The sequence below is a fragment of the Elephantulus edwardii genome, unplaced genomic scaffold (genome assembly GCF_000299155.1).
Source record: "Elephantulus edwardii isolate Elephantulus edwardi_28Jun2011 unplaced genomic scaffold, EleEdw1.0 scaffold00171, whole genome shotgun sequence".
Taxonomy (NCBI): Eukaryota; Metazoa; Chordata; class Mammalia; order Macroscelidea; family Macroscelididae; genus Elephantulus; species Elephantulus edwardii.
In genome coordinates, this window is record NW_006399921.1 from 3678283 (window position 1) to 3703772 (window position 25490).

At 41.1% G+C, this 25490-nt stretch overlaps 1 protein-coding gene across 1 annotated transcript in view; it reads right to left on the reverse strand.

Moving 5' to 3' along the window:
• Positions 1-25490, reverse strand: part of SORL1 (sortilin-related receptor, L(DLR class) A repeats containing) — a 236260-nt gene that overhangs the window by 121200 nt on the left and 89570 nt on the right. The window contains exons 9-12 of the mRNA XM_006895608.1: positions 24215-24407; positions 20372-20489; positions 18671-18744; positions 11887-11975 (exon numbers count right to left, since the gene is read on the reverse strand). Of these exons, the coding sequence (XP_006895670.1) occupies positions 11887-11975; positions 18671-18744; positions 20372-20489; positions 24215-24407 (474 nt within the window). The remainder of the gene's footprint in view (positions 1-11886; positions 11976-18670; positions 18745-20371; positions 20490-24214; positions 24408-25490) is intronic.

Here is a 25490-nt window from a genome sequence, read left to right on the forward strand (position 1 = left end):
AAAAAAAACTAAAAAAAATTTTTTTAAAAGTATAATTCAAAGGTATCAGTTCTTCTCTGTAATCCTTATGCACTGTCCAAACTTCAGATATAGAAGGAGCAAATGAAAACACCACAGCACTGTTGTTTTTGTTGTTATATGCAGTTAGTTGGATCAAGTACAACTCATAGAAGCCCTATGAACAATGGATCTGAAACCCTGCCCATCTTGTGCTATCCTCACCATCTCCAAGACACTTAAGCTCATAGCAATAGCTGTCAATCGATCTTGTTGAGGGTCTTCCTATTTTATGCTGACCCTCCACCATTCTAAGCATGATGTCCTTCTCCAAGGACTAGCCCCTCCTAACAACCTGCCCAAAGTGTGTGAGATGAAGCTTCCCTGCCCTTGTCTCCAAGGAGCACCCTGGTTTCACTTTTTCTAGGTCAGATCTGTTTGCTCTTCTGGCAGTCCATGGAATATTCATCCAATACTCTTCTCCAACATCATAACTTAAGGCATCGATGATTCTTCTGTCATCTTTGGTCACCGCAAAGTCCCCCTTAACAATCTTTAGAAAATTCAGGAAGGACAGAGAAAAACAATGCAGAAGGTTGAGAAAAGAAAGCTGGCTTCAAGAAGGGCTTATTATCACCAAAGAAGACATTCAGATGGCTAACAAGCACATGAAGAAATGTTCAAAATCCCTAGCTCTAAGAGAGATGCAAATTAAAACAACTATGAGATATCACCTCACCCCAGTCAGAATAGCAAAATTTAACAGAACAGCAAGCAACAAATGCTGGCAAGGTTGTGGAGAAACTGGAACCCTTATTCACTGTTGGTGAGAGTGTAAAATGGTGCAACCACTGTGGAAGGTGGTATGGCACTTTCTCAAAAGGTTGCAAATAGAGATACCATTTCACCCAGAAATTCCACTACTGGGAATATACCCCAAAGAGACCATAACTGACATCCAAGCAGATATATACACACCCATGTTTATTGAGGCTTTGTTCACAATAGCAAGGAGTTGGAAACAACTTAGGGGCCCATCAACAAACGAATGAATAGAGAAGCTGTGATATATTCACACAATGGAATACTACGCTGCATTGAAAAACAAGGAACTCATGCAATATTATTCAAAATGGGTGACCCTGAAGAACATTATGCTGAATGAAATATCTCAGTCACAAAAGGACAAATATTGCATGGTGCCTCTGTTTTAAAACAGAACTGACATTGGCGTTGGGGGGAGACTGAGAAAGATGGGTTTAATAATGTATACTGCATTGAAACAGATGAGGGAGAAAACTTTAAAAGGGATATGTGATTAGGCATTTTTGTCATGACAGGAGTCCAGGGGAGTGGACCTGGAGGAGGGTTTGTAAAACAATGAAAGAATTTTTCTTTTACTTTTCCAAGAGGGTAGTATCCTGGGGGGGCAGTGATGGTAGGGGAGAAATGTGCAACAATGAATGAATGGAAATCCAAAGTCTCTGTAAATTTTCGTTGAAATTAATAATAAATTTTAAAAAAATAGAAGGATAACTAAAGAAAGAAAAAAAAGAAGGGCTTATTAAAAAGTTTACCTGAGGGCCCCTGGAAAAGGAGGCAGTCAAGATAGGGAGGCAATGTGTTTTCACACACAAGTCCCAGCAAACCAATCTCATTTCCCTTTCTCATGCTGATTCTTTATTTTAGGAAAAAGTAATGATATCAAGCAATCTTTTCCATTTTTTCAGATTTTCTATGAAATTCTCTGAAGATCATGTAGTCATGCCGTTTAGATTTACAAACAAATCCCGAGGGCACTAATAGCATGGTTGAGTCTCAGCCCAAAGGAAAAACTTTAGTTCCTCAAGCAAGCAGCACCTTTATGGATATATTTAAAGTCAAATCGATCAAATTTGCAAAAAGTACAAGGCAATGAGAATAATGGTCCCTCACACAGTTTAAAAATACTATCTGCTCATATATAAAATGAAGGGTTGCTATAAGTTGGAATCAATTGACCACCAGCGGGATTAAAAGATAGGTCAATGTTTTAAAGATATATAGAGTAGAAGCTACAAATGTATGGTTGCTGCCAAAAATATAAATACCACCTTGTTATTGTTAAGTACCTTCAAATTGGTGCTGACTCATAGTGACCCCATAAACAGTGGATCTGAACCCATCATCATCATCTGACACACTTGAGCCCACCATTACTGTCACTGTGTCAATACATCTCATTGAGGGTATTCCCCTCTTTTGCTAACCCTGTACCTTTGCAAGACGATGTCCTTTTCCAAGGACTGGCCCCTCCTAACATGCCTAGTATGTACGATGAAGTTTCAGCATCCTTGCATCCAAGGAGCTCCTTGATTGCACTTTTTCCAAGACATATTTGTCCTTTCAGCAGTCTAGGTGATATTCAGTACTCTTCTTCAATATCACAACTCAAAGGTATCAATTCATCCTCTGTCATCATTATGTATCATCCAACTTTTGGAAACACACTAAGAGATTTAAAGGACAATGGCTTGAATCAGGAGTATTTTAGTCTTCAAACTGACATTATTGCTCTTCAGTACTTTGGAGTGGTCCATGACTGCAGACTTTCCCAATGCAATGTATCTTTTGACTTCTTGACTTCTGGGACCTAGAGTATTGATTGTGGATCCAAGCAAGATGAAGTCACTGACAATTTCTATATCTTCTCCATCTGTCATGATGATACTTACTGACCTAGTGGTGAGGATTTTTTCTTTTTTGTAAGTAAATCAGTATAAAATAAAAATTTTACTTTTTTTAAAAAAGTGATTTAAAAAACAAATAAAAGGCTGCATAATGTATCATTCCATTTATGTGACATTCCAGAAAATTTAAACTTCTAGGGATAAAAAATAGATCCCCAAAGTTGAGACAAGGGCATGTTAAGCTGTAACTCAAACAAGGCAGTAGTCTTTGATTCTCTGCAGAAAGTGTTTCAAGTTCTCTCTTTGAGCAAGCAAAGTTGTGTGATCTGCATAACTCAGGTTGTTGATGAGTCTTCCTTCAATAAAGATGTCACATTTTTCTTTATAAAGTCCAGCTTCTCTGATTTGTTCTGCATGCATATTGACTAGGTATGGAGAAAGGATACAGCCCTGACATACACCTTTCCTGATTTTAAAGCATGCAGTGTTCCCTTGGCCTGTTCATACCACAGCATCTTGATCAAAGTACAAGTTTTGCATGAACACAATTAAGTATTGTGAGATTCCATTCTCTTCAAGACAGCCATAATTTGTTACTTTCCAATGCTTTTGGATAGTTATTAAAAGAAAAGACATTCTTCTGGTACTATCTGCTTTCAGCCAAAATCCATCTGACATCAACAATAACATCCCTGGTGTCACATGGGGCTTCTTAATTTAATTTCTGGCAGTTCTCTGTTGATGTACTATTCTAGTCATTTTTTAATGCTCTTTAGCAAGATGTTACTAGCATATGTTATTGATGATATTGTTCAGTAATGTCCACATTCTGTTGCATCACTTTTTTTTTAAATGTAAACAAATATGGATCACTTCCAGGAGGCTGGCCAGGTTAAACTTTTTCCAAATTTCTTGGCCTAGCTTGGTTAGTATGTTTGGTGCACTATCTGTGTGTTGAAATACGTCAGTTGGTATTCCATGACTTCCTGGGGGCTTTTATTTTGCTAATGCTGTCAATGCAGCTTGAACTTCTTCCTTCATCATCTTTGACTCTTGATCATTTGCTACTTCTTAAATGGTTCCATGTCCACCAGTTCTTTTCGGTACAATCTATTTCTTCCATCTTCTTTTGCCGTTTCCTGAATAATTCAATATTTTGTCCATAACATCCCTCAGCATTGCATTCCATAATGTGTCCATGTGACTTATTAAAATTCATACTTATTATAAAGTCCTTCACATCTACTCCTTCTCCACTGATTTTCTATGTAACACAATCACTTCTGCTCATTAGCACAGTCATATGCAAAAAGCAAGAGCTGTACATCTAGCTCTCAGACCATCTTCTCACAGTCCCACCTGGACAAGTGTTTCTACTATACTCCCCTTTCCAGCCTCTCATCTCTTAGATTCATCCTCCTCACTTTTCTATAGTCAAGACCTTCCTCTATTGAGAACCCTCAGCAGATTCTGACACTGTCACTTAAAAGGTAGTTTAATTTCTTTTATATGGCACAGAACACCTTCCATGAAATGTGCCTACTTCAAGTCTCATTTCTCACCACCTCACACTACCTTCTAATATAACAATATACTCCATGTTGATTCGTACAGCTATCTTTGATCAAACAATCTCTAGCTAGAAGGACATTCCAACCTTTGTTTTCTTCCTTTAAAAACTCACCTCAAGTTTCATCTCTTCTGAAATGTCTCCTTATCTTCCTCCCAGGCAGCACTACCTGGCTCTCATTCTGTGCTACGAATTGTAGTGGTCTGAGTATGGCTATGTCAAAGGAAATTAAGAACAAATTCAAGCCTTGGGTTGCAATACTTAAAGATGCTATGGCCAAAAACTTGAATGATCCAAGAAGCATTAAAAGAAGATGGAAGGAATACATGGAGTCACTGTACCAAAAAGAACTGGCTGACACAGAACCATTTCAGTAAGCGGCACATGATCAAGAACCACTTTCAAGAAAGAAGGACGTTCAAGCTTCTCTAAAGGAACTGGTAAAAAATTAAGGCCTGAGGAATTGATGGAATGTCAACTGACATATTTCAATAAACTAAAGTAACCCTGGATATAGCCCTGTGCTCACCAATTTGTAATAAGATATATGGAGGACAGGTATATGGCCAACTAAATGGAAGATATCCATAATTATCCTATCCCAAAAAACGATGATCCAATAGAATGTGAAAATTATCAAACAATATCATTAATATCACATGCAAGCAAAATACTGCTGAAGATTATCCAAAAATGACCAGAAAAATACATTGACAATGAACTGTCAGAAATACAAGCTGGGTTTAGAAGAAGCCCTGGCACCAGGGATATCAGTGCTAATGTGAGATGGATCTCGGCTGAAAGCAGAGAATACCAGATGGAGGTTTATTTGTGTCTTATTGTTTATGCAAAGGCATTTGACTGTGTGGATAACGACAAATTGTGGCTAACATTGAAAAGAATAGCAATCACAGAACAATTGACCATGTCATGTGAAACCTATACCTAGACCAACAAGCTGTTCTCCAAACAGAGCAGGACAACACTGCATGGTTTAAAATCAAGAAAAAATTGCACCAGGGACGAATTCTTCTTTTATACCTTTTCAATGCTGAACAGATCATTCAAGAAGGTGCACTTTTAAAAGAAGACTGTGGCATCAGAATAGGAGGAAGACTCATCAACAACCTGCATTAAATAGATGACAGAACTTTGCATGCCAAAAATGAGGAGTACTTGAAGCATTTGCTGCAGAAAATTAAGGACTGCAGCCTTTAATATGGATTGCATCTGAGCATCAAGAAAACAAAGATCCTTACCACTGGGCCAATAGGTAGCAACATAATAGAAAAAAGATTGAGGTTAGTAATGATTTATTGATTTAAATGTTATTAACACTGATTAATCCAAAATCAACACCTTTAACACCAACAGTCAGGAAATCAAAAGACAAGTGGAACTGGGAAAAATCTGCTGTCCAGAACCTCTCCAGAGTGCTGAAGAGCAACAATTTCCATCTATAGACAAAGGTGTGCCTGATCCAGCCATGATCTTCTCAGCTGCTTGCTACACATCTGAGAGCTAGACAATGAAGAATTGATGCATTTGAATTGTGATGTTGGAGCTGTGGTATTAACCATACTATGAACTTCTGCTTGGAATGGTAGAGGGTCAGTGCAGGAGAGGAAGACCCTGAATGAGACTGGTTGACACAGTGACTGTGGTAATGGGGTCAGAAGTGTCAGTGATGATGATATTGGCTCACAATAGGGCAAGATTCAGAGCCGTTGTTCATAGGATTGCTATGAGTCATAGTCTACTTGATTGCACATAACAACAACATGCCACTGGTTTTCTATGGAGCTTCCAGATTAAGACAGAAAAGGAAGAAAGGCCTTATAATCTACTTCCAAGCCCTATGGAACACAACAAAAGTGTTAGCAAATCTGGTGCTGGAAGATGAGAGGCCCTCTAGTTTGGAAGGCACTCAAAATACACAGTAATTTTAACAACGGACTCAAGTATGCCAGGGATCATAAACTTGCCATAGGACTAGGCAACATTTCATTCTGCTATACATGGGTTTACCATGAGTCAGAGTGAGTGCAACAGCACCTAACTATAAAAGCAACAGCATGCTGTGCTAACTTCAATCTTCTACCCAATTATATGTCAATTACTTGATCATATGAGTTTTTTCTACTCGACTGTCATTCATGAAAAACAAAAACTCACTAAATTAACAACAAAATCAATTACAGCAGATCAAGCAAAAAATGTGTCTTGGGCACAGAACCAAAGTTACAAGGAAACATTTAATTTAACTCCTGCTGTGAAAGGGGGTCATTTTCATGTAACACCACATCCCATGGAAACACTAGCTCTGATAATAAACAACATTGTTTTTAAAAAAATTGAGAAAAACTCTGAGTGGACTGGGAATGAAAAACGTGGGATATCTATGAGGAGCTGTTTATAATAAATTGTTTAATTGGGGGAGGGGGGTAGATGAACCCTCTTACTCACTTTTCTTTTTCTGTCCCCAGTACTTAGGCCCTTCTCTGGCGCATGCAGTGAACTAAATGTTTTCTGAATAAAATGGAATAAAAGACACGGTATTTTCCATTTCTTGACAGCCAGTGGGAGGAAAAACAAACAAACAAACACCCCATTTTAAAGCTCCTCTTTACGTAAAGTGACACAGAAGTGGAAGATAAAAGTGAGGGAGGCCCGCTCTGCAAATGCATCAGGAACCCTTAGCTTCAATCTGAGTGCTACCACCAAGTGTGTATCTTCAATCCTCTCTCATCCTACAACCACAGGCCTCCTCCTAGAACTCCAGTGCCAACAGCCGTTCTGCTGGGCGTAAGTTTTCACGAGTTGCTCAGCAGCCCCAGAGTAAACCCCTGTGAAATCTGAACTCTCCTTAGGGAAAAGATGCTTGGAGCAAACCCAAAGTAGTTTTAGCAACTACCAATAAAATCATTTAGGCCAAGAGGCAAACAGCCAAAAAAGAAACATAAATCGATCTTGTTCTTCATGCTCAGACCAGCAGATGTGTGACGGAGCCCTGCATGCATTGGTCAGAGTGCAAAACCACAACAGCCCCCCTACTTTGAGGGCAATGATGACACACAAGAGTAGGAAAGTAGGAAACAGTTCCTCTCCAGCCATGAGTGGGACTCCAGCAGCCAAGTGCTAAATGGGAACTGATTAAATGGACCTTGTCCAGGCTCACACATACTCCTTCCAGACAGGCACATGTAACAAGAAAGTAAGTGTTCCATTTCTTGCTCTCAATTTTAATTCCTAAAACCAAAAGTTTCAGTGAAGAACCAAGGCAAAAGAAGAAACAATTAACAGCCAACTCTTAGTTAGCTGTGCTGACCAGGGACGGAAAAATACTAATAATTTAAAAGAGGGTACCATGGACTGCTATGAAAACAAACAAATTCAGCCTGAAGATAGTTAAACCGGGTGGCTCCTTGGAGGCAAGGATTCTGAGGCTTTGTCTAACATACTTTGGACATGTTGTAAGGAGGGACCGGTCCTTGGAGAGGGACATCATGCTTAGTAGGGTGGAGGGACAGAGCAGGAGGGGAAGACCCTCTATGAGGTGGATTGAATCAGTGACTGGGGTAATCGGGATGGGTGTGTCAGAAACAGTGTGACTGGCACAGGACAGAGCAGAGTTTAGGGTTGTTGTACATAGGGTCACTATGAGTCGCAAGTGACTTGACAGCACATAACAACAACAACAACCATCAAAGTAAATTAAATAAAAGCCTCATTCTCATTTTAAACAATGTTCTTTGTACACAGGACCTGTTTTTACAGGTGGGACCCCAGCTGGTTCTTCTCCCTAAACTGGGCTGTCCCCAGGCCTCTCTCTCCTCCTGACACAGGGAGAGTACACATCAGCCCAGTCAAGGGCAGCACCTCAACTCTGCCTCCCTCACGCACCTTTGCTTCTCAGTATCTAGCACAACGTCTGATTCACAGAAGATGTTCAACAGATGTCTGTGTAATTGACCTGAAAAGACTTCTATCAGAATTATGCCCCAGTTTCAGCCGGTGCTCTAACAACTGAAAAATTGCATTATTTGCTCAGATGAAATTTGAGGAAGGTGATTAGACCCGAGACCTCATTTGTGCTGCCAGGTGCAAGCCTCTAGGGGACACCCACTCACAGCAGAGCCCTGGGGAGTCAGCTCTGGAGAGCACAGCAGGAGTGCTCCCTGGGTCTGAGTGACTGGCAGTGCAGCTCCCTGCCAACTCTGCAAAGCCATAAAATGTTAAAATACCAAAAATACCCCCAAAAAGGCAATCCTAGAAGACAAAGTGTGCACGGCCTATTTATTGATCAATCAAATATTGCTAGCCTGTGTAGAACTGCCTCCAAAGGCCTTACTAGAGTTGAGGAATTCAGTCATATAATGCCAGGGTAACTAGCAAAAGCAGCCGGTACTTGATCAATGTCAAAGTCATAGCAAGGAGACTCAAAAGAGAGGGAGGGCACTTAATGGTTGTGGAGGTTAGACTTAAAAAGGGCCTGAAGCCTTAGACGAACAACAGATAGCTAGCTTTACAAAAGCTATCTCCTCTCAAGCATGGGTATGGCAGTAAATCGCTATAGTTTGAGGTTTGACACTAACTTAACATCGATATCTTTTCCTATTCCTGGTCTGGCGAGGCTGACGATGGACAGTGACAGGTTAAGAGCTGGGCAGCAGGAGAAGTAAGTACCTCTCTGGGCAACATGCTGAGTAAATGCCAGGTGCTTGCCGGATTTTGGCCCTGCCAGACAGGATAGTGTAAGGGCACTTGCCAACCGGAGACTCACATCTGTTTACATATTTACAAATGCTTTAAATGAACCTTACAGACAAACACCCTCAAATGACCTTTACAGAGGAGTGAGCCCCACAGCTTCCATAATCCCCAGAGCCTACAGCCTCTGCATCCCTCTTTTAGCAAGGGCACAGTGATCTTCCGGCAGCAGGTTATGCTCCAGGAATGATGCTGCAGTTTCTGCACCCACATGCACCAACAGATGGTGTAAGAGGGCTAGAATCATGCTAACTACTTTTAAGAAGCCACTCTGAATGCAAAAGTAACCTGGAGACAAGTTGCACAAGGGAAAGAAAGAATTGACTCTAAAACCCGAATGCAGTACAAAGAATGAAACATATTCCCAGGAAGGCAGACTATGCGTCTGATCTGTATTTCAGAGACAGACTTACTCTTGTTAGGAGCTATTGAGTTGGCTCTGACTCATAGTAGCTACATGTAGTCATTGGTTCTCTAGGTAAATTTCTATTTTGGGGTCATACACAAAGAGTATAAATGTTTGTGTTGTTGTTGTTATGTGCCGTCGAGTCGCCTGTGACTCATAGCGACCCTATGTACAACAGCCCTAAACTCTGCTCTGTCCTGTGCCAATCGCACTGTCTCTGACACTCCCATCCCAATTATCCCAGTCACGGAATCAATCCACCTCATAGAGGGCCTTCCTCTCCTGCGCCGTCCCTCCACCCTCCCAAGCATGATGTCCCTCTCTAAGGTCCAGTCTCTCCTCACAACATGTCCAAAGTAAGTTAGACGGAGCCTCAGAATCCTTGCCTCCAAGGAGCCACCTGGTTTAACCCTCTCCAGGACAAATCTGTTTGTTTTCCTAGCAGTCCATGGTATTCTCAATACTCTTCTCCAGCACCACAGCTCAAAGGCATCAATTCTCCTTCTATCCTCCTTGATCATTGTCCAACTCTCTGATGCATAACAGGTGATTGCGAAGACCATGGCCTGTATCAGACGCACCTTAGTCTCCAGAGAGACACCACTGCTCTTCAGCACTTTGGAGAGGTCCCTAACATCAGACTTTCCCATGGCAATGCGCCTTTCAATTTCCTGGCTGCTGGTGCCAAGACTGTTGACTATGGAGCCAGGCAAACTAAAGCTGTGTACAATCTCAATCTCTTCACCATCCATCCTGATGCTGCCAATTGGCCCAGTGGTGAGAATCTTTGTCTTCTTGACATAGAGCCTCAATCCATATTGTAGGCTGCAGTCCTTGACACTTTGCAGTAAGTATATGTATGATGTTGTTGTTTTGAGACATTAAGTTGACTACAACACACAATGACCCTGTGAACTCTATCCTGTCCTATGTCATCCTCAGCATCTCAGACACGCTTATAATCACTGTGTCAATACATTTCATTAAAGGTCTTCCTCTCTTACACTGACCCTCTACCTTTCCAAGTACAATGTCCTTCTCCAAGGACTGGCTCCCTCCTTACAACAAACCCAAAGTATGCAGAGTTTCACCATCCTTGTCGCCAAGAAGCACCCTTACTTTACTTTCTAAACGACAGACCTATTTGTGACATAAAACATTGTATTTGGTCGTCACAATAGTCTTTTGACAAAAGAAAGGCAGGTTATTGTATTATAACTACTTTATAAAAAACAGAATATTTACCTGATTTCCTGGAATCACAAATTGTGCTAATTAATATTATGGGCAGAAATTTAAACAGTGCTGTAGTCTATAGTTAGGCTAGTTGCATTGCTAACCCAAAGGCCAGGCTTCTCTAGCAGACCAAATCTACCAGCACCTTCACAGGAGAAAAAGGGTCAGTGTTCTCCCATTAAGATTCATACACTAGAAAACTCAACAGAGGATCAGTATGAATTAAACAGACTCTAGGACAGTGAGTGAGTTGAGGATGACAGACAGAAGGTGCCCTGGTGGCTCAGCGTTTACTTACATAATTGGTTCCTGAATGTTACTAACTGAAGGCTCAGTAGTTCAAACCCACTTGCTACTTCCCAGGAGAAAGATGGGCAGTTTGTTTCTCTCAAGACTACAGCCTTGGAAGCCCTATGAGGCAGCACTACTCTGCTCTGTGCTATCACTGTGAAAAACAATTGACTTGATAGCCGTGGGTTTGTTTTTTATTCTAGAAAGAAAATCTGCTTATAATCATGACCTTAAATTTCTAAATAAAAAGTTTGATGTTAAAAGAAAAAGGTTATTGGCTACTGTAAGGAACTCTGGTGGCACAGTGAGCTATGTGTTGTGCTGCCAAATGAAAGGTCAGGAATTCAAGTCTACTTGCTCTTCCACAGAAAAAAAGACCAACAGTTTTTCCCCCACACTGATTTACAGTTTCAAAAATCCAGGGTCACTGTAGGTCAGAATTGATAGTGAGTTTGGTATGGCTACCAAAATTGAACATTTTGATCAAATATTTCATAAGAATCATGATCAAAAGATAGAAAATGCAGAAGAGAATTTCAATTTCTCATAGAATCCACACTTACATGCTATGATGGCTAGACAAAATCCTCAAACCAAAGGGTTTAAATCTCAAAACAAAAATATTCTCAAGTCTTCTTAAAATCAAACAACAGGTTAGCTTAATGAGTGAAAAAAAGTCTGCCTTACGCATCATGGTATTTTGAGAAATATCTATAAGGAATCAAACTGACAAAAGCAACTAAAAACATCAGGAAGGAATGTTAGGGATCAGTGAACTTACAGAAACAACTCCGAAAAGGAAGCTGAGAATGGTTTTACAAATAAAAGAACAGTCAACGTCTTTAAATGGTACTTGTAGAAACTGTTGAACTAGTGTATGTTGTATCTCAACAGCAACAATAGGAAATAAAATAAATTTAAGCAAAGGCTGAATAAAAGACACTTACTTTAGTTCATTGGTCTCCATCCCCTGGGCAATAGCCATGATGATGCCACCGTGATCTCCCCATGTGTAGTAGTGAGGTCCAGGAAGTGCCTAAGGAGGAAAAGGAACAGTGATACCACTACTGGGAAGGTGGGTCAAGGGTGAAAGCCCCCATCTGCAGTGTGGCAGCCCCCCCACACACACACACACACATAGAGGAAGGGATGCCATCCACTTGTACTTGAGTATAATTTTTCAGTTCACAGGGTGTAAACATATATCCCTAATCTCACCTGCTCCATACAGTTCTAAGGGCTGGTAAGAACAAGGTGTTGTATCTCAACTTTTCTTTTTCCTGAAATCCAGCTAAAGAGGTAGACTATAAACAGCAGAGGTAGGAATCAAACTTCCATCTCTGACTCTTACCAAAAAGGGATGACAAACTGAGTTCTAGAGCTACTAGAGTAGTGTAAGCTCACTACTGCCTATTCTTCCAGTATCGAAAATTCTGGGCAAAGTGCAAAAGCAGCAACCTGAGAGTATTGAAAAGTTAACAACAACAACAACAACAACAAAAAAAAAAGAAAGAAAAGTTAACAACAGCTGGCAGTTTGTGGAAGGGATCCAAATCTGAAGAAGTTACCAAAATATTTGTCACCAGATTCCTGGTACAGCTTTGCCCTGAGGGAAGATTCTGGTGATGAGTGAGTAGGTTGATCCTGGTAGACAAAAAACTCCCATAGCAATTACTCCTGAAGGAGCCAGGAAAAGAAGCCATTGAATGCCAGAAGGAAGAGTTTCATAGATACCAAGCCTCGAGTAATATGTCAGAAACCACAAAACCCTTAGCCTAACAATGGTACTATGTATGGGCGCAAGAGACCCAAATAATAATCACACAGGCTTAGAGAATTAAACTGAGATTTGAACTACCATTCACAGAAGAAAAAACAAACTTAGGATCTCCATCTAAATAGTCTTAGAAGGTTACAAAGTGAAACAGTCTACATGATACAGCATTCCCATGTCAAGACATAATCCAAAATTATTTAGCATATAAAGAATTTGTAAAATGTATCCAATTTCAAGGTAAAACATAATCAATAGACTCCAGTCACAAAAGAATCCAAATGTTAGAATTATCACAGACTTTCAATAGCTTTTATAACTTTGTTCCATACAGTAAAGGGAAATACAGTTGACAAATTGAAAAGATAATTGTCCACAGAATTCTGGGACATCCTTTGCTCATAAATATAATTAGAAATACAACCAGGAAACCGTGCTCAGCTTTGAGGGATCCTGAATCAAAGGGAAGAAGAAGGAGGTAGAAAACTGAAAATAGGCAAGAATTAATGGATCAACGACAAATCACATACAATAGGAAAATCACTCCCCCCTTTCACACCTCCCCCTTCCCCCCCGCCCCCGTCATTGTCACTGTCAGTCATGAAGGTCACTGACTATTGTGACCTGGGAAGAAGCCCCAGAAAAAAGAAGCTAACCACTACAGCCCCCATCTGTACAAAGAGTCAGCTGCTGCTCTTAAATCACCAAGGCAGACTGTCCAGGGGTCCATCTGCAGTGTGGCAGCACCACTCCCACCTGGACCCTGCTGGTTGTAAACCTACTGTCCATGGCCACAGAAGGCCCCTGCAGGGGACATGGCTCTTCCAGTCAATACTCCACCTGCTTTCTTGCTCTTCCCCATGGCTCAGGTATCTAAAATCAACAAGACAGACCTCCCAGGGATTCAGGCCAGGCCTTATTTGCCCCCGCTTTCAGCCTGTGCTGAGGAATGCTGGCTGAGCTGCGGGTGCTCTGTTAGAAGCAGGCAGAAGCTATAGCAATTGTCAGCATACTATAGGGCAGGCGCTGATAGCAACCTCGGTGCGGGTCTGTCTGGGGCGTACTGGTACCTCCCCTGTCAAAACATCGTCACTGTCAAGTTGTCACTGGCAAGTCTGCTGCAAACTGCAGAGGAGTCTACTCCCAGAATATACACTCTCCTGACCTCCTTACACACCCAACAGCTCAGGCTTCGGAAATCAACAGACTTCTGAGAAGTCAGCTCAAGTCTGTCTTCTACCCCTTTCAACTGCTGGTAAGAACGGCTGACTGAGGACGCTGCATGCAAGGAAACAAGTGTCTTCAGTGGAGGCTGTACTGACAGTCAACATTCCATAGAGGGGCTCTGACAGCAGCAAGGGAGACCTCCCTAAGAGCCCATCTGGAGTGTGAAAACCCTTCTCTACTTGGTCCCTGTCACCTGCAAAACTCCTGAAAATTGCTACACTAGGCACCGTGTAGTATAGTCTGCTCCCCTAGTCAGCATTATATCTGCCTCCCGTGTCCCCACAGCTGTGCCTCTGAAACCCACAGGACAGGTTTGTCACCCTGGAGGTGACTGAGGGTGTCTGTTACCACTTCTAGTCACTGCGGAGTATGTACTTGGTGGCTGTGTGCCAGGGAGCAGAACTGGAGGCTGCACTCACAGACAACAATCTGTGAGTTTACCAAAGGAACCCTTTTAGTAAATGAGGAGACCTCCACAGAGATCTGACGAGAGCATGACATCCCCACCTCACTGTACGCTTGTTGCAAATTGCTGCTCCCACAGTGGAGTCCTTACAATAATTAGCACTCTACCTGTCTCCCTGAATATTCCATGCCTTCCGCCTCTGAAGTCAACACAAAACAGATATGCCTAGAGATCAGTTTGGGTTTGTCTGTTTCCCCCGCCTCTTCCTACTGAAGACTGCTGACTGAGCCTGCTTTGTGTTGGGCACCCTCAGTGAAGGCTACAAACACAGCCAATATATCACACAGAGTTCTCCAGTAACAATTAGGCAGACTTCCCCAAGAGCCTGTTCAGAGTGTTAACAACCCTTCCCTAACCAATAAGCGCTGGGTAGTAGACTGATAGGAACTCTTACAGAGAGTTTCCTACTTTGACGTCAGAGGATGAGTCACCTAACTCAAACACCACAGTGTCCAAGTCCTCCTCACTTTCAGCAAGCAAGGCTGTGTCATCTGCATAACGTAGGTTGTTGAGTATTCCTCCAATCCTGATGTCACTTTCTTTTTCATAGAGCCCAGTTTTTCAAATTATTTATTCAGCCTTCAGACTGAATAGATTGGAAAAAGGACAGACCCCTAACACACTCCTTTCTTTATTTTGAACCATGCAGTAATCCCGTATCTGTTTGGACAATAGCTTCTTACAGAATACATATTCCTTTCTAGTGTACATGATACACTCTCCCAGATAGATCACAAAACAAGTCTCAAAACACATACAGTGATAGAAACGATTCAGCAAGCAGTTACTCTCTGACTACAGGGAAAATTTGCTGTCACGGCCTCTCAAAAGTGCTAAAAAGCAAGAGTGTCCGTTTAAAAAACAAAAGGATACCTATCAAAGCCAGCCATGGTCTTTTTCAACTTTTTCTTATACATCTGAAAGTTGGGCAATGAATAAGGATGACAGAAGTGTGGTAAAAAGAAAGCCTTTGAAATGTGATCTTTGAGAATAGTATTGAATATTCCATGGATTGCCAAAAGAACAAACAAGTCTGTTTTGGAAACAGTGCAATCAGGGTGATCCTTAAAGGCAAGGTTGGTGAAATTTCATCTCACATATGTTGGAAATGTTATTAAAAGGGAAAGGTGGAGGATCAGTGAAAGAGGGGAAGATCTTCAACAAGACAGATTGGCACAGTGACTTTAACAATGGGTTGGAGCGTATCAGAAATCAAGAGGATCACCCAAGATAGGGCAGAGTTCAGATGCGTTGTTTATAGAGTCAGTTTGAGTTGTAGTTGACTTGATGGTACCTAACGACAATAATAACAGGAAATAGAAGAAAAATATTTACAAAAACTCCAAATAACTGAAAAGAGTGCTTTTCTAAAAAACTTATCAGTCAAAGTCAAAAGGGACACTGTGTAAGTTGGTAGTGTAATGTCTGGCACAGGCTTGTGGATAACTAAAATCCAGTGAACTGTACATTTCAAAATGGTAGCATTTAAAAATGATATGCCAATATGAATGTAAGCTCAATATCAAGAATGATTCTCACCAGTCGATGAATCTGTAGCAAGCACCATGATAGATGGAGAAAAGACGGAGGTTGTCAACAATTTCAGCTTGCTTGGTTCTACAATCAACACTCCTGGCACCAGCAGTCAGGAAATCAAAAGATGAATTGCATTAGAAAAACGTGTTGTAAGGAATCTCTCCAGAATGCTGAAGAGCAATGATGTCAGTCTAGAGACTAAGGTGTGCCTGATTCAGGCCATGGTCTTCACAATTACATTATACAACAAAAAGCTGAATGGCCACAGATGATAGAAGAATTGATGCCTTTGAGTTGTGGTTCTGGAGAAGAGTACCGAACATACCATGGACTGCCAAGAATACTAATAGGTCTGTCCTGAAGAGGGTAAAACTAAGCTGCTTGTAGGAGGCAGGGATTTGAAACTCTATCTCATATACTTCTGTCATGTGGCCAGAAGAGACTGATCCTTGGAGAAGGACATCATGTTTGTAAGGCTGGAGGGACAGTATAGGAGAGGAAGATCCCAGATGAGATGGATTGACATAGAAACTGGTATAATGAGGAGAGTGTGTCAGAGACAGTGAGATTGGCTTAGGATAGAACAGGGGTTGGAGCTTCTATACGCAGAGTTATTATGATCACGGTCGGTTCAATGACATATAACAACAATTATAGCTCCACTTTTTTTTAAAAAGTCAAGCTAAAAAATATTTTTACCTGAATAGGAACAAAAATGCAACACATCTATATCTGTAACTTTAACAGTTTAAATGAAAAATGCATATATTAGAAAAAGAAAGAAGAGCAACATAAATCTAAAGCAATTTGAAAGGAAAGTGAAAACATATCAGAGTAGAAATCAATGAAATAGAAACACACAGAGAGCAGAAATGATCATCAGCAAAGCAAAAAGCAGGTTTCTTTAGAAAGATCAACAACACTGGCAAGTCACTAATGAATCAAGAAGAAAAGAAAAAGATTACTGAAATGGTAAATATTGAGATATATGTATACATACACACCACAATTAAAAGAATCAATAAATGTAATTCACCAAATTAACTGAAAAATAACAAAATCCACATCATCTGATAATGTTGTTGTTTTATGCCACTGAATGATGCAGAGAAATCAATTGGCAGAAATCAATAGTTAATCGTGATTAAACAACTCTCAACAAACTCAGAATGCTAAGGGACTTCTCCACACTGACAGAGAGAGCTTCCACAAATGAGGTCCCTCATAAAGGGGCTGCTTCTTGGCCAGTGGTTAGCACACCGGGAGGGAAACACTGACAGCTGGCTAGCTTCATTCACCCCACAGTCCCACTGCACTGGGGGAAGACATTGATTCCATCCAGAAGGAAATTACTTGCAGATGTCCCAATCCCAGATTACACCAGTATTGGAAAGCACAGCAAAATTCAAGCCTATTCATAGAGGAGAGAGCACTCAAATTTAAAAGGACTATCTGGATCCAAGGAGGGTGGAAGCAGCTGCTTAATCATTCCCAAGGGAGAAGGATGAAAATCCCAAGCTGTTCACACTTTGTGATGACTCTGGCCTTAAGTAACTTCCCTTATCTCAATGTGTAGTTCTGTTCACCACCATAATGCACAGCCCATAATACACACACGCGTGCACGCGCACACACACACACACACACACACTTACACTTACACTCACACTCATAAACACAAAGTGCCTGAGTTAGGAAGGATGGATGGGAAGACCTACCACACAGGAGGGCAAGTATGTGTCCCTGTTAACTGCAAAGAGTCAGTGAACATTAGGCAGCCATTGCTATGGTCTTACATTGCACAAATCCATATGTAAATGTGTGTAAACTGTGCTCCAATTACCATGAAGATGAGTGCGTGGTCGGCTAGTGCTCTTGAGAACCTCACATCACTCCTGACATGGCACTCAGGCGTTATCTACTGCTTTCTACTAGGGGTTCCCCACACATGCACCAACATGCCACTGAGGGCAAACCCACCCTAACGAGACCAAAGTACTTCCCTGGGCATTAATAAGTCACAGGAGACTGGTTAAGCTTGTAATTTTACAAGTTTGGAAATTCTTTCATGTCCAAGGACCACGTCCGCATTTCCGGATGTCAGGACCAGCTCCACTTTCAGGGCAGGTATAATCAGAGGCTAAGGAGTCAGTTACTCAACTCTAGGGACAAGCACAGTTCCTTCCGCAGCACAGAGTATGCTGAAACAATCCATACAACACAGCACAGCGAGGAGGGGCAGGACTTGAACTCCAATAGCAAACACACAAAAAGATCAAAGTTTCCAGATATGACAGCCCTCCGGCTTCACTAGTGAGTTACACTGTAATTTATGGGGACAGTCAGGGGAGATTGGTGTATCTCAACTCCATGCCAGCAACTGGCACATGTTGGGGGGTAAAATAAGTGCAAAAGGACAGCATCTTTGCCCTCACAGAATCCTGCGTTATTTAGTAAAATACACAGCTGATTTTCCTGTCAAGCTGGGACATACAGTAATATTTCTGCTGGCATCATGAGTCTACATCGCAAGGCATGGATGAAAACTATTGCAGCTGACTCTCAGCTGGCTCTCTCTTTACTTTGAGATCATACTTTGCTCCTCTGGCCTTGACATCTCAGGCCACATGTATCCCTGAAACACAGAGGCACCACTCATGTTCTCATACAAACAAGTACTTAAAGGGTGAGTTGGGCTGGGGTGGGGAGTGGAATGACGCACACTGACCTCTCGCCACCTGGCTCCAGCACTGCTAGAGATGTACACATTCGTCTTGCTGGCCAAATTCTTTCCCACAGAACCTACAATATAAAATATAAAATACATATAACTTTGTATTATGATTTTTTAAAAAAAAAAAACCTTTGCATTTATTTGAGTGGAAGTTTGCAGAGCAAATTGGTTTTCCATTCAACAATTCCTAATACTTTACATTTCATGACCCTGAATACACTTCCCACATTGTAACAGTATTCTTCCTAGTCCCTCCCTATGTCTGTCATTTCCACTCATCCTTCTTGCCTATCCCTTCTTGCATCCTGAGATAAATCTCAGGGTAGACACCATCCCTTTAATCCTGAACAGATGAGTATTCTAAGGAGTGTGTTCCTCCTGGAGTCATTAATCACCTTACATTAGTCACCTCTCCAGTCTGCCTAAAGTTCAGTCATGGAGGTGATTTCAGTTCCAGGCATGAAGGGTCACCATGTCTTAGGGGTTCAGCTGGTCTCTATAGGACAAAAAGCCAGATTTATTTTATGATTTTGAGTTTTGTTCCACAGAAATGACTGTTGTTTAACGTCAAGAGTGGGTCAGGGGGAGCTCTGGTGGCCTAGTGGCAAGAAGCTGCACCGCAATCCTAGAGGTACATGGTTCAAATCCACCAGATGCTCTGCTGGGAGGGAGGGGAATTCTCCTCCTGTACCAGTCAGATCTGATTTGACAGTACATACACAAAAAATAATAAAATTTAAGGAAAAAAAAAAGAGTGGGTCAGTACTCTTAATGGGGATTTCAGAGCACTATGCAATAGCCAAGGAGCTCTGGCTGGCTTAGTAGTAGGGAGATGTGATACCAACCCAAAGGCATCTGGTTCAACTCCACCAACTGCCCTGTGAAAGAAAGATGGGCAATCTCCTCTTGTGCAATCGCCTGCCTCTGAAAAAGTCGCTGGAGGCCAGCTATGGGTCAGTTCTGACTCAAAGGTACATAGCAGCATGTAACAATAAAAAGAGCCATGGTAGTATTGGCTCCATATGTTATGAACACATTATTAACCCATTACACAGAACATATTATGCATTGGCTGTTAACAAAAAGATCAATGGTTCAAACTCAGCAGCCAAAAATAAAAGTGGCAGTTTCCTCCCATAAAGATTTACAGTAATAGAAACCCAATGAAGGGCCATCATTAGTGAGACAACCCAGTGATGGTTTGGTTAGGTTGTTTTTATTTAACAACTATGGAGGCCATGATGGTTCCATGGTAAAATTCTTGCCTTCCATGCAAGAGACAGAGAGAGGTTCAACTCCCAGACAAGGCACCTTATGTGCAACTATCACCCATTTCTCAATGACGATAATGTCCATGTGGTTATAATGCTGTCCAAGTTTCAACAGCATTTCCAGACTAAGACAAACTAGGGGGAAAGGCCTGGTACTTCAAAAAGTCAGCCAGTGAAAACCCCGGGGATTGCAGGGGGTTGATCCTCACTGATGGTGGATGCTACGGGACCAGACAGCAATTTGTTTCATCTGCATGGAGTGACCACGAGTCGAGGCCAACATGATGTCAGCTAACCACAGTGACACGCAACAAGAAATACTGTCCGACAACCAGGCACGGAGGTTACTCTGGTGACATCAGTGGTGACTCTGGCTGCACACCATCTGACAGCTTCATCCTGAAGTCAGAAAAAGAAAGCTCACCAGTGGCAATGATGAGACCAGGAGCCGACTCCTTGGACAGGATGGGCATTCTCCGCAGTTGGAAGTTGAGCAGCTGACTCAGTCGCTGGGCCAGGTGGAGGGAACAGCCCTGGGAAAGCTACAAGAACAAAAATTACAGACAGTGTCAGCACACAGCAAGATGCTGACATTTCCTTCTCTCTCAACACTGATTTATGTGAGAGGACGCTGACACCGGACCAGAGCAGAGCAGCCTAGCCCAAAGGGAGCCAGACTTAGGGCCTGGCTGTCTCCACACCTCGCCAGATGGAGATTTTCAAGTGAACCCACATAAATGTCCCACAGTGAAGAGAATAACAATAAATTCTTCTAGACTCTCAAAGAACAACCATTAGGAGTCAGTGTCAACAGGTTCCTCAAGTAAATGGGAAAGGTACTGCTCTCTTCTTATCACACAAAGGTCCTCTCAAGTGACTCAGAACTAAAAGGAAATTAAAAGATTTCTTGGTACTTATCATCTAAGTCAGGGCAGATGTGTTTCAGAAATGTTCTCAGCAATTTTGTCAGAAGGAAAACCCCAGAATCAAAAGTTATAATGTCTCTTTGATAAGACCCCAGATAATAGTCTATAACATGCAAACACCAAAATACCACCATTTTCAAATGATTCACACTAAATTTTTTGAAAAGCAGTCAGCATGTTGAGCAGAATTAATGCCACTGACCTACACGTGTCAAAATGTTGAATGACAAATATTTCCTTACTTCTATTTATAATATCATAGTATAAGTAATTGAAGGAGGAGAAGAAGGGAAAGGGCAGGAAGAGCAGGAGGGAGAGTCCAGGGAGCAATGAGGATGGAAGGGCAGACGGAAGAAGGTAATTGATCTGCATTTGTACAAAAGTGTGACTGTCCAGTGCAAAGGTTCAAGCTACTTAAACTGACCACCTCACCCTTAGACTCTGGAAAGAATGAAGCATGGGGGCCATGCCTCACTCTCCTAGCTAGAAAGTGACTGCCAATCGTGTCATCTGACTAAGCCCCACATTCCATATGGGGGAACACTGTGGGTGTATGTGGTGCAAGTGACACTTGTGACAAAGCATGCTAGAGATACTTATTTCTGTCACAAAAGCATCTCTTTAATAAATATCCGTCTTCTAGCTTCACAGTTTGATAAAAGAATATCAGACTAGGTCTCAAGAAAATATGTATTCACCAATTCTCCGTTTCTGATGTAGTCCCCTATTTTATCCCTTACAAGAAAGTCTATGCACTTAAGTTCCTCAAGTAATCACATTTTCAATATGTCTCATCCCTGGACTATTATTGTAGAATGAGTATAAGGATCCAGGAGGGCTGGGAGAGGCTGGAAGCAGAGGGATGTGGATGTGCAGGGGGACAGGGGAATTAATCATTGGGTTGTACAATTTGATGGGAGGTGGTGATGAGGGAAATTGAAATAATTTGTTCAAATTTGTATTCAAATTTTGTAAATAAACTAGTAGGGGAAAATGTATATGAATGAGACATACTGTAAAGGTATTACTATATGAAAATCAATAAAAAATATTTTTTAAAAAGTCAGATTCTCAATTGTAAACTGAAAATACCTTGGAAGAAAGGCCTGGCAAACTACTTCCAAAAGAACACAGTCATAAAAGCCCAACAGAGCACAGTTCTGCTCTGAAATACATGGGTGCCTCGAGCCAAACCATATACAACAACAATTGGTAGAGTCTGTTTTTTTTCAAGGCATTCTTTCATCATCTAAAAGCCAAACAAATGAAAAACAAACTATCTTATAATTCATAAATAAATTAAACAAAGAAACATACTTAAATCTTAACAATAATATTAATCCTATTTAACCTCCACATCACACTGACCACCACCCACCTTACCCACACTAGGATCACAAAGCGCCCTGAGGCCTAGAAGAATCTACTGAGCAAAGGGGAGTTCCTAGAGCAGCCTGGAAATGAAAAGAAACTGCCTGCAACGGAAAAATCTGAGGTCAGGGACCTCACTAGAGTACTGAAGAGTATGGATGTCAATCTACAGACTAAAGTACATCTGATCCAGGCTACGCTACGGTCTTTATAATTACTTGCTATGCATCAGAGAGCTGGACAATGAATGACTATGGATGACAGAAGAAGTATTGATGCCTTTGAGTTGTACTGAAGAAGAGTATTGAATATACCACGAACTGTTAAGAGAACAAACAGGTTTGTCTTGGAGAGGGTGAAACCAGGCTGCTCCTTGGAGGCAATGATTCTGAAGTTTTGTCTAGCATACTTTAGGCACATTGCCAGGAGGGACCAGTCCTTGGATAGGGACGTCATGCTTGGGGGAGTGGAGGGACAGCACAAGAGAGGAAGACCCTCGATGAAATGGATTGATTCAGTGACTGGGGTAATGGAAATAGCTGTGTTAGAGAAAATGAAGTTGGCTCAAGATAGAACGGGGTTCAGGGCCATTGTACATATAGGCACTATGAGTTGCAAGTGACTTAATGGCACATAGCAACAAACACAACAACAGTCATATGTACTTAACAGCCACATAGCTATCTGTGAAATAATACATCATGTCATTTAGGCATTACATGAACACAACATCATATATAGGCAGTTCGTGAATTATGAATGAGTTCCCTTTTCTAAGTCTGTCTTCAAGGGAAACTTGTATGTAAATTGAAACAGTTCACGATATATAGAAACATCTCAAAAACTCAAGGAAGGTTCACCTATCAGTGAGTTCCTTTTTGACAGCAATGAGAGAGAGAGAAAAATATATTATTTTCATGTCTTCTGCAAATTAGCACCTGTTTATTATCACAAACCATTAAATGTACCTTAAATGTTTAAAACAGGCTTTACAGAGGTTGCAATGGTGGCTGTATATATTTGGGTGTTGCCCAAGTGATGCTAGGTGGTATGTGTTGTATATGTTGCATGATGCTGGTATTTTTTTTTAATAGCATCCTCAGGCAAAAAGAAATACCAATTTATTTTATATAGTTAAATAGTCAAATCCAAACAAATAAGTATATGCAAGTTATGTCCTAATAACTTTTAATAACAAATAGGTTATGTCCTAATAAACTTATTATAACATCTGGTGGCCTACTGGCAAGAAACTGCACTGCAATCCCAAAGGCATGTGGTTCTAGGCCACCAGCTGTACCTTGAGAGAAGGATGGACAATCTCCTTGCATGAGATTAACTATCTCTGAAAACCTACTGCAGAGTCAGCTGTGGGTCAGTTCCAAGTCTATGATACACAACAACAAACAAATTATGTACAAGTAACTTAGTAACACTTTGGAAATGTAATACAGATAAAAGAATTAAAAAATATAATTTGTGTTTCATTCTTAAATAAACCACAATTACTTACAAATGGGATGAGTAGACCTGTTGGGCACTGTACAACTTCTCAACTCTTGGAATTGTGTGGAATACTACAACCTGCAGCTCCTGCCCTCTCTGATTTCTTCTATCACATCAACTATTGAAAATCCAGCCCCACAAAGTTTTTATGTCTTTAGAAGGAATGGGGCATATTCTAAGGTTAGACTGTGAATTACTTCAAGCAAGGAAAATCTGATAGTATACAACACATGAGAGTATCACAGTGTTTCCCTCAAAAAATGTAAAATATTATGGTGGCTCTGTGAGTACACAAAGGTCTGGAACTACAAGGATAGAAATACAGATCAAAGTTCATTTCCATGGTTTAGTAATAGACTATGATGTGATGCTACATTTTCCAGTAAACATACAATGTCAGGAACTGCTGCAGACCATCCCTGCTTCCCTTGCATGAAAAATCCAGAGGATTAAGGCACTGATACCTCACAGTTGATTTTCTCTCCATAGCCCGTGAAGGCTGGAGCCTGAAGAAATTCCCAGGTTCCTCCCTTGTCGAAGGTGATGACCGATCTCATGTTCTCCTCATTCATGGAGCCATTAATCAGAGTAGCAATGTACACACCCTGTAATCCTTCTACTCGGTGGAAGTCAGCAAATGGCTCATTTGCAAAAAACCTAAAGAAGAGAGAATAAACACCTGTGAATTTAAGTTTATATTTGCTGGGTATTTTTTTTCTTTTTCATTTTCTTTTATTAATGATTTTTTTAATGCAACATATATAATTTTTACAGCATATTCTTTCCATTTAATTTTCCCATTCATTCATTGTTGCATATTTTCCTCCCTGCCCACCCCTCCCCCCAGTTTGTTTTTCTCTTTGAAAATAAAAATTCTCTAATTATTATATAATCCGTCCCTCAAATCCACAGTCCACTTTACTATGCATTTTTTCTGTGATCTTATCATGAAAATAGTACCTCTTCCTATATTCCTTTTAAACAGTTCTCTTCCTCATCTGTTTCAATGCAGTATGCATTATTTATCCCCTCTTCTTAAGTTCCCCCTAGCCCGATGTTAGTCCTGTTTTACAACAATGGCACTATGTAGTATTTGTCCTTTTGTGACTGAGCTATTTCACTCAGCATAATGTCCTCCAGGGTCACCCATTTTGTATATTTCATGAGTTCTTTGTTTTTCAATGCTTTGCTGGGTATTTTTAAGAATTGACTGTGGTTTTTTTTTTTTTCATTTGAGGGCCAATATATTTACCTTTTAATTCCTAGGAAAGGGGGGAGGGTTCAAACAATGAACATTATATACAAAAGTTGACCTAAGGGTCACATCTATTTCTTCATTATCAAAAGTTACCCCAAGCCCTCCACAGAGCCCGACTATCAGGAAATATTAAGTTGGGCATATATGTATCCACAGGAACATAGCCAAAGGTTAGACAGGCTTTCACAGTCTAATTATCTGGAAGTCCGTTCACACAGAAGCGCACAAGGTTTCTGTCAGGAAGCCCAGCAGAATTCATTGAACCCCTCCCACAGAGGCAGAGCATGCTCTAAGAAAGCTCTAGTAAGCTCCACATTCTCCTTGCTAGCAGCAAAGCAGAGAAGAGAGCCCATTCAGACTTTACCTGCTGTTACAGCACTGTAATCTCTCGGGAAAGTAATTTTATACTAAAATAGCATACACATCACAAACAGAATGGCTTTCTGAGAGATGGTTATGGTAGTTCATACATGGCTTTAAAG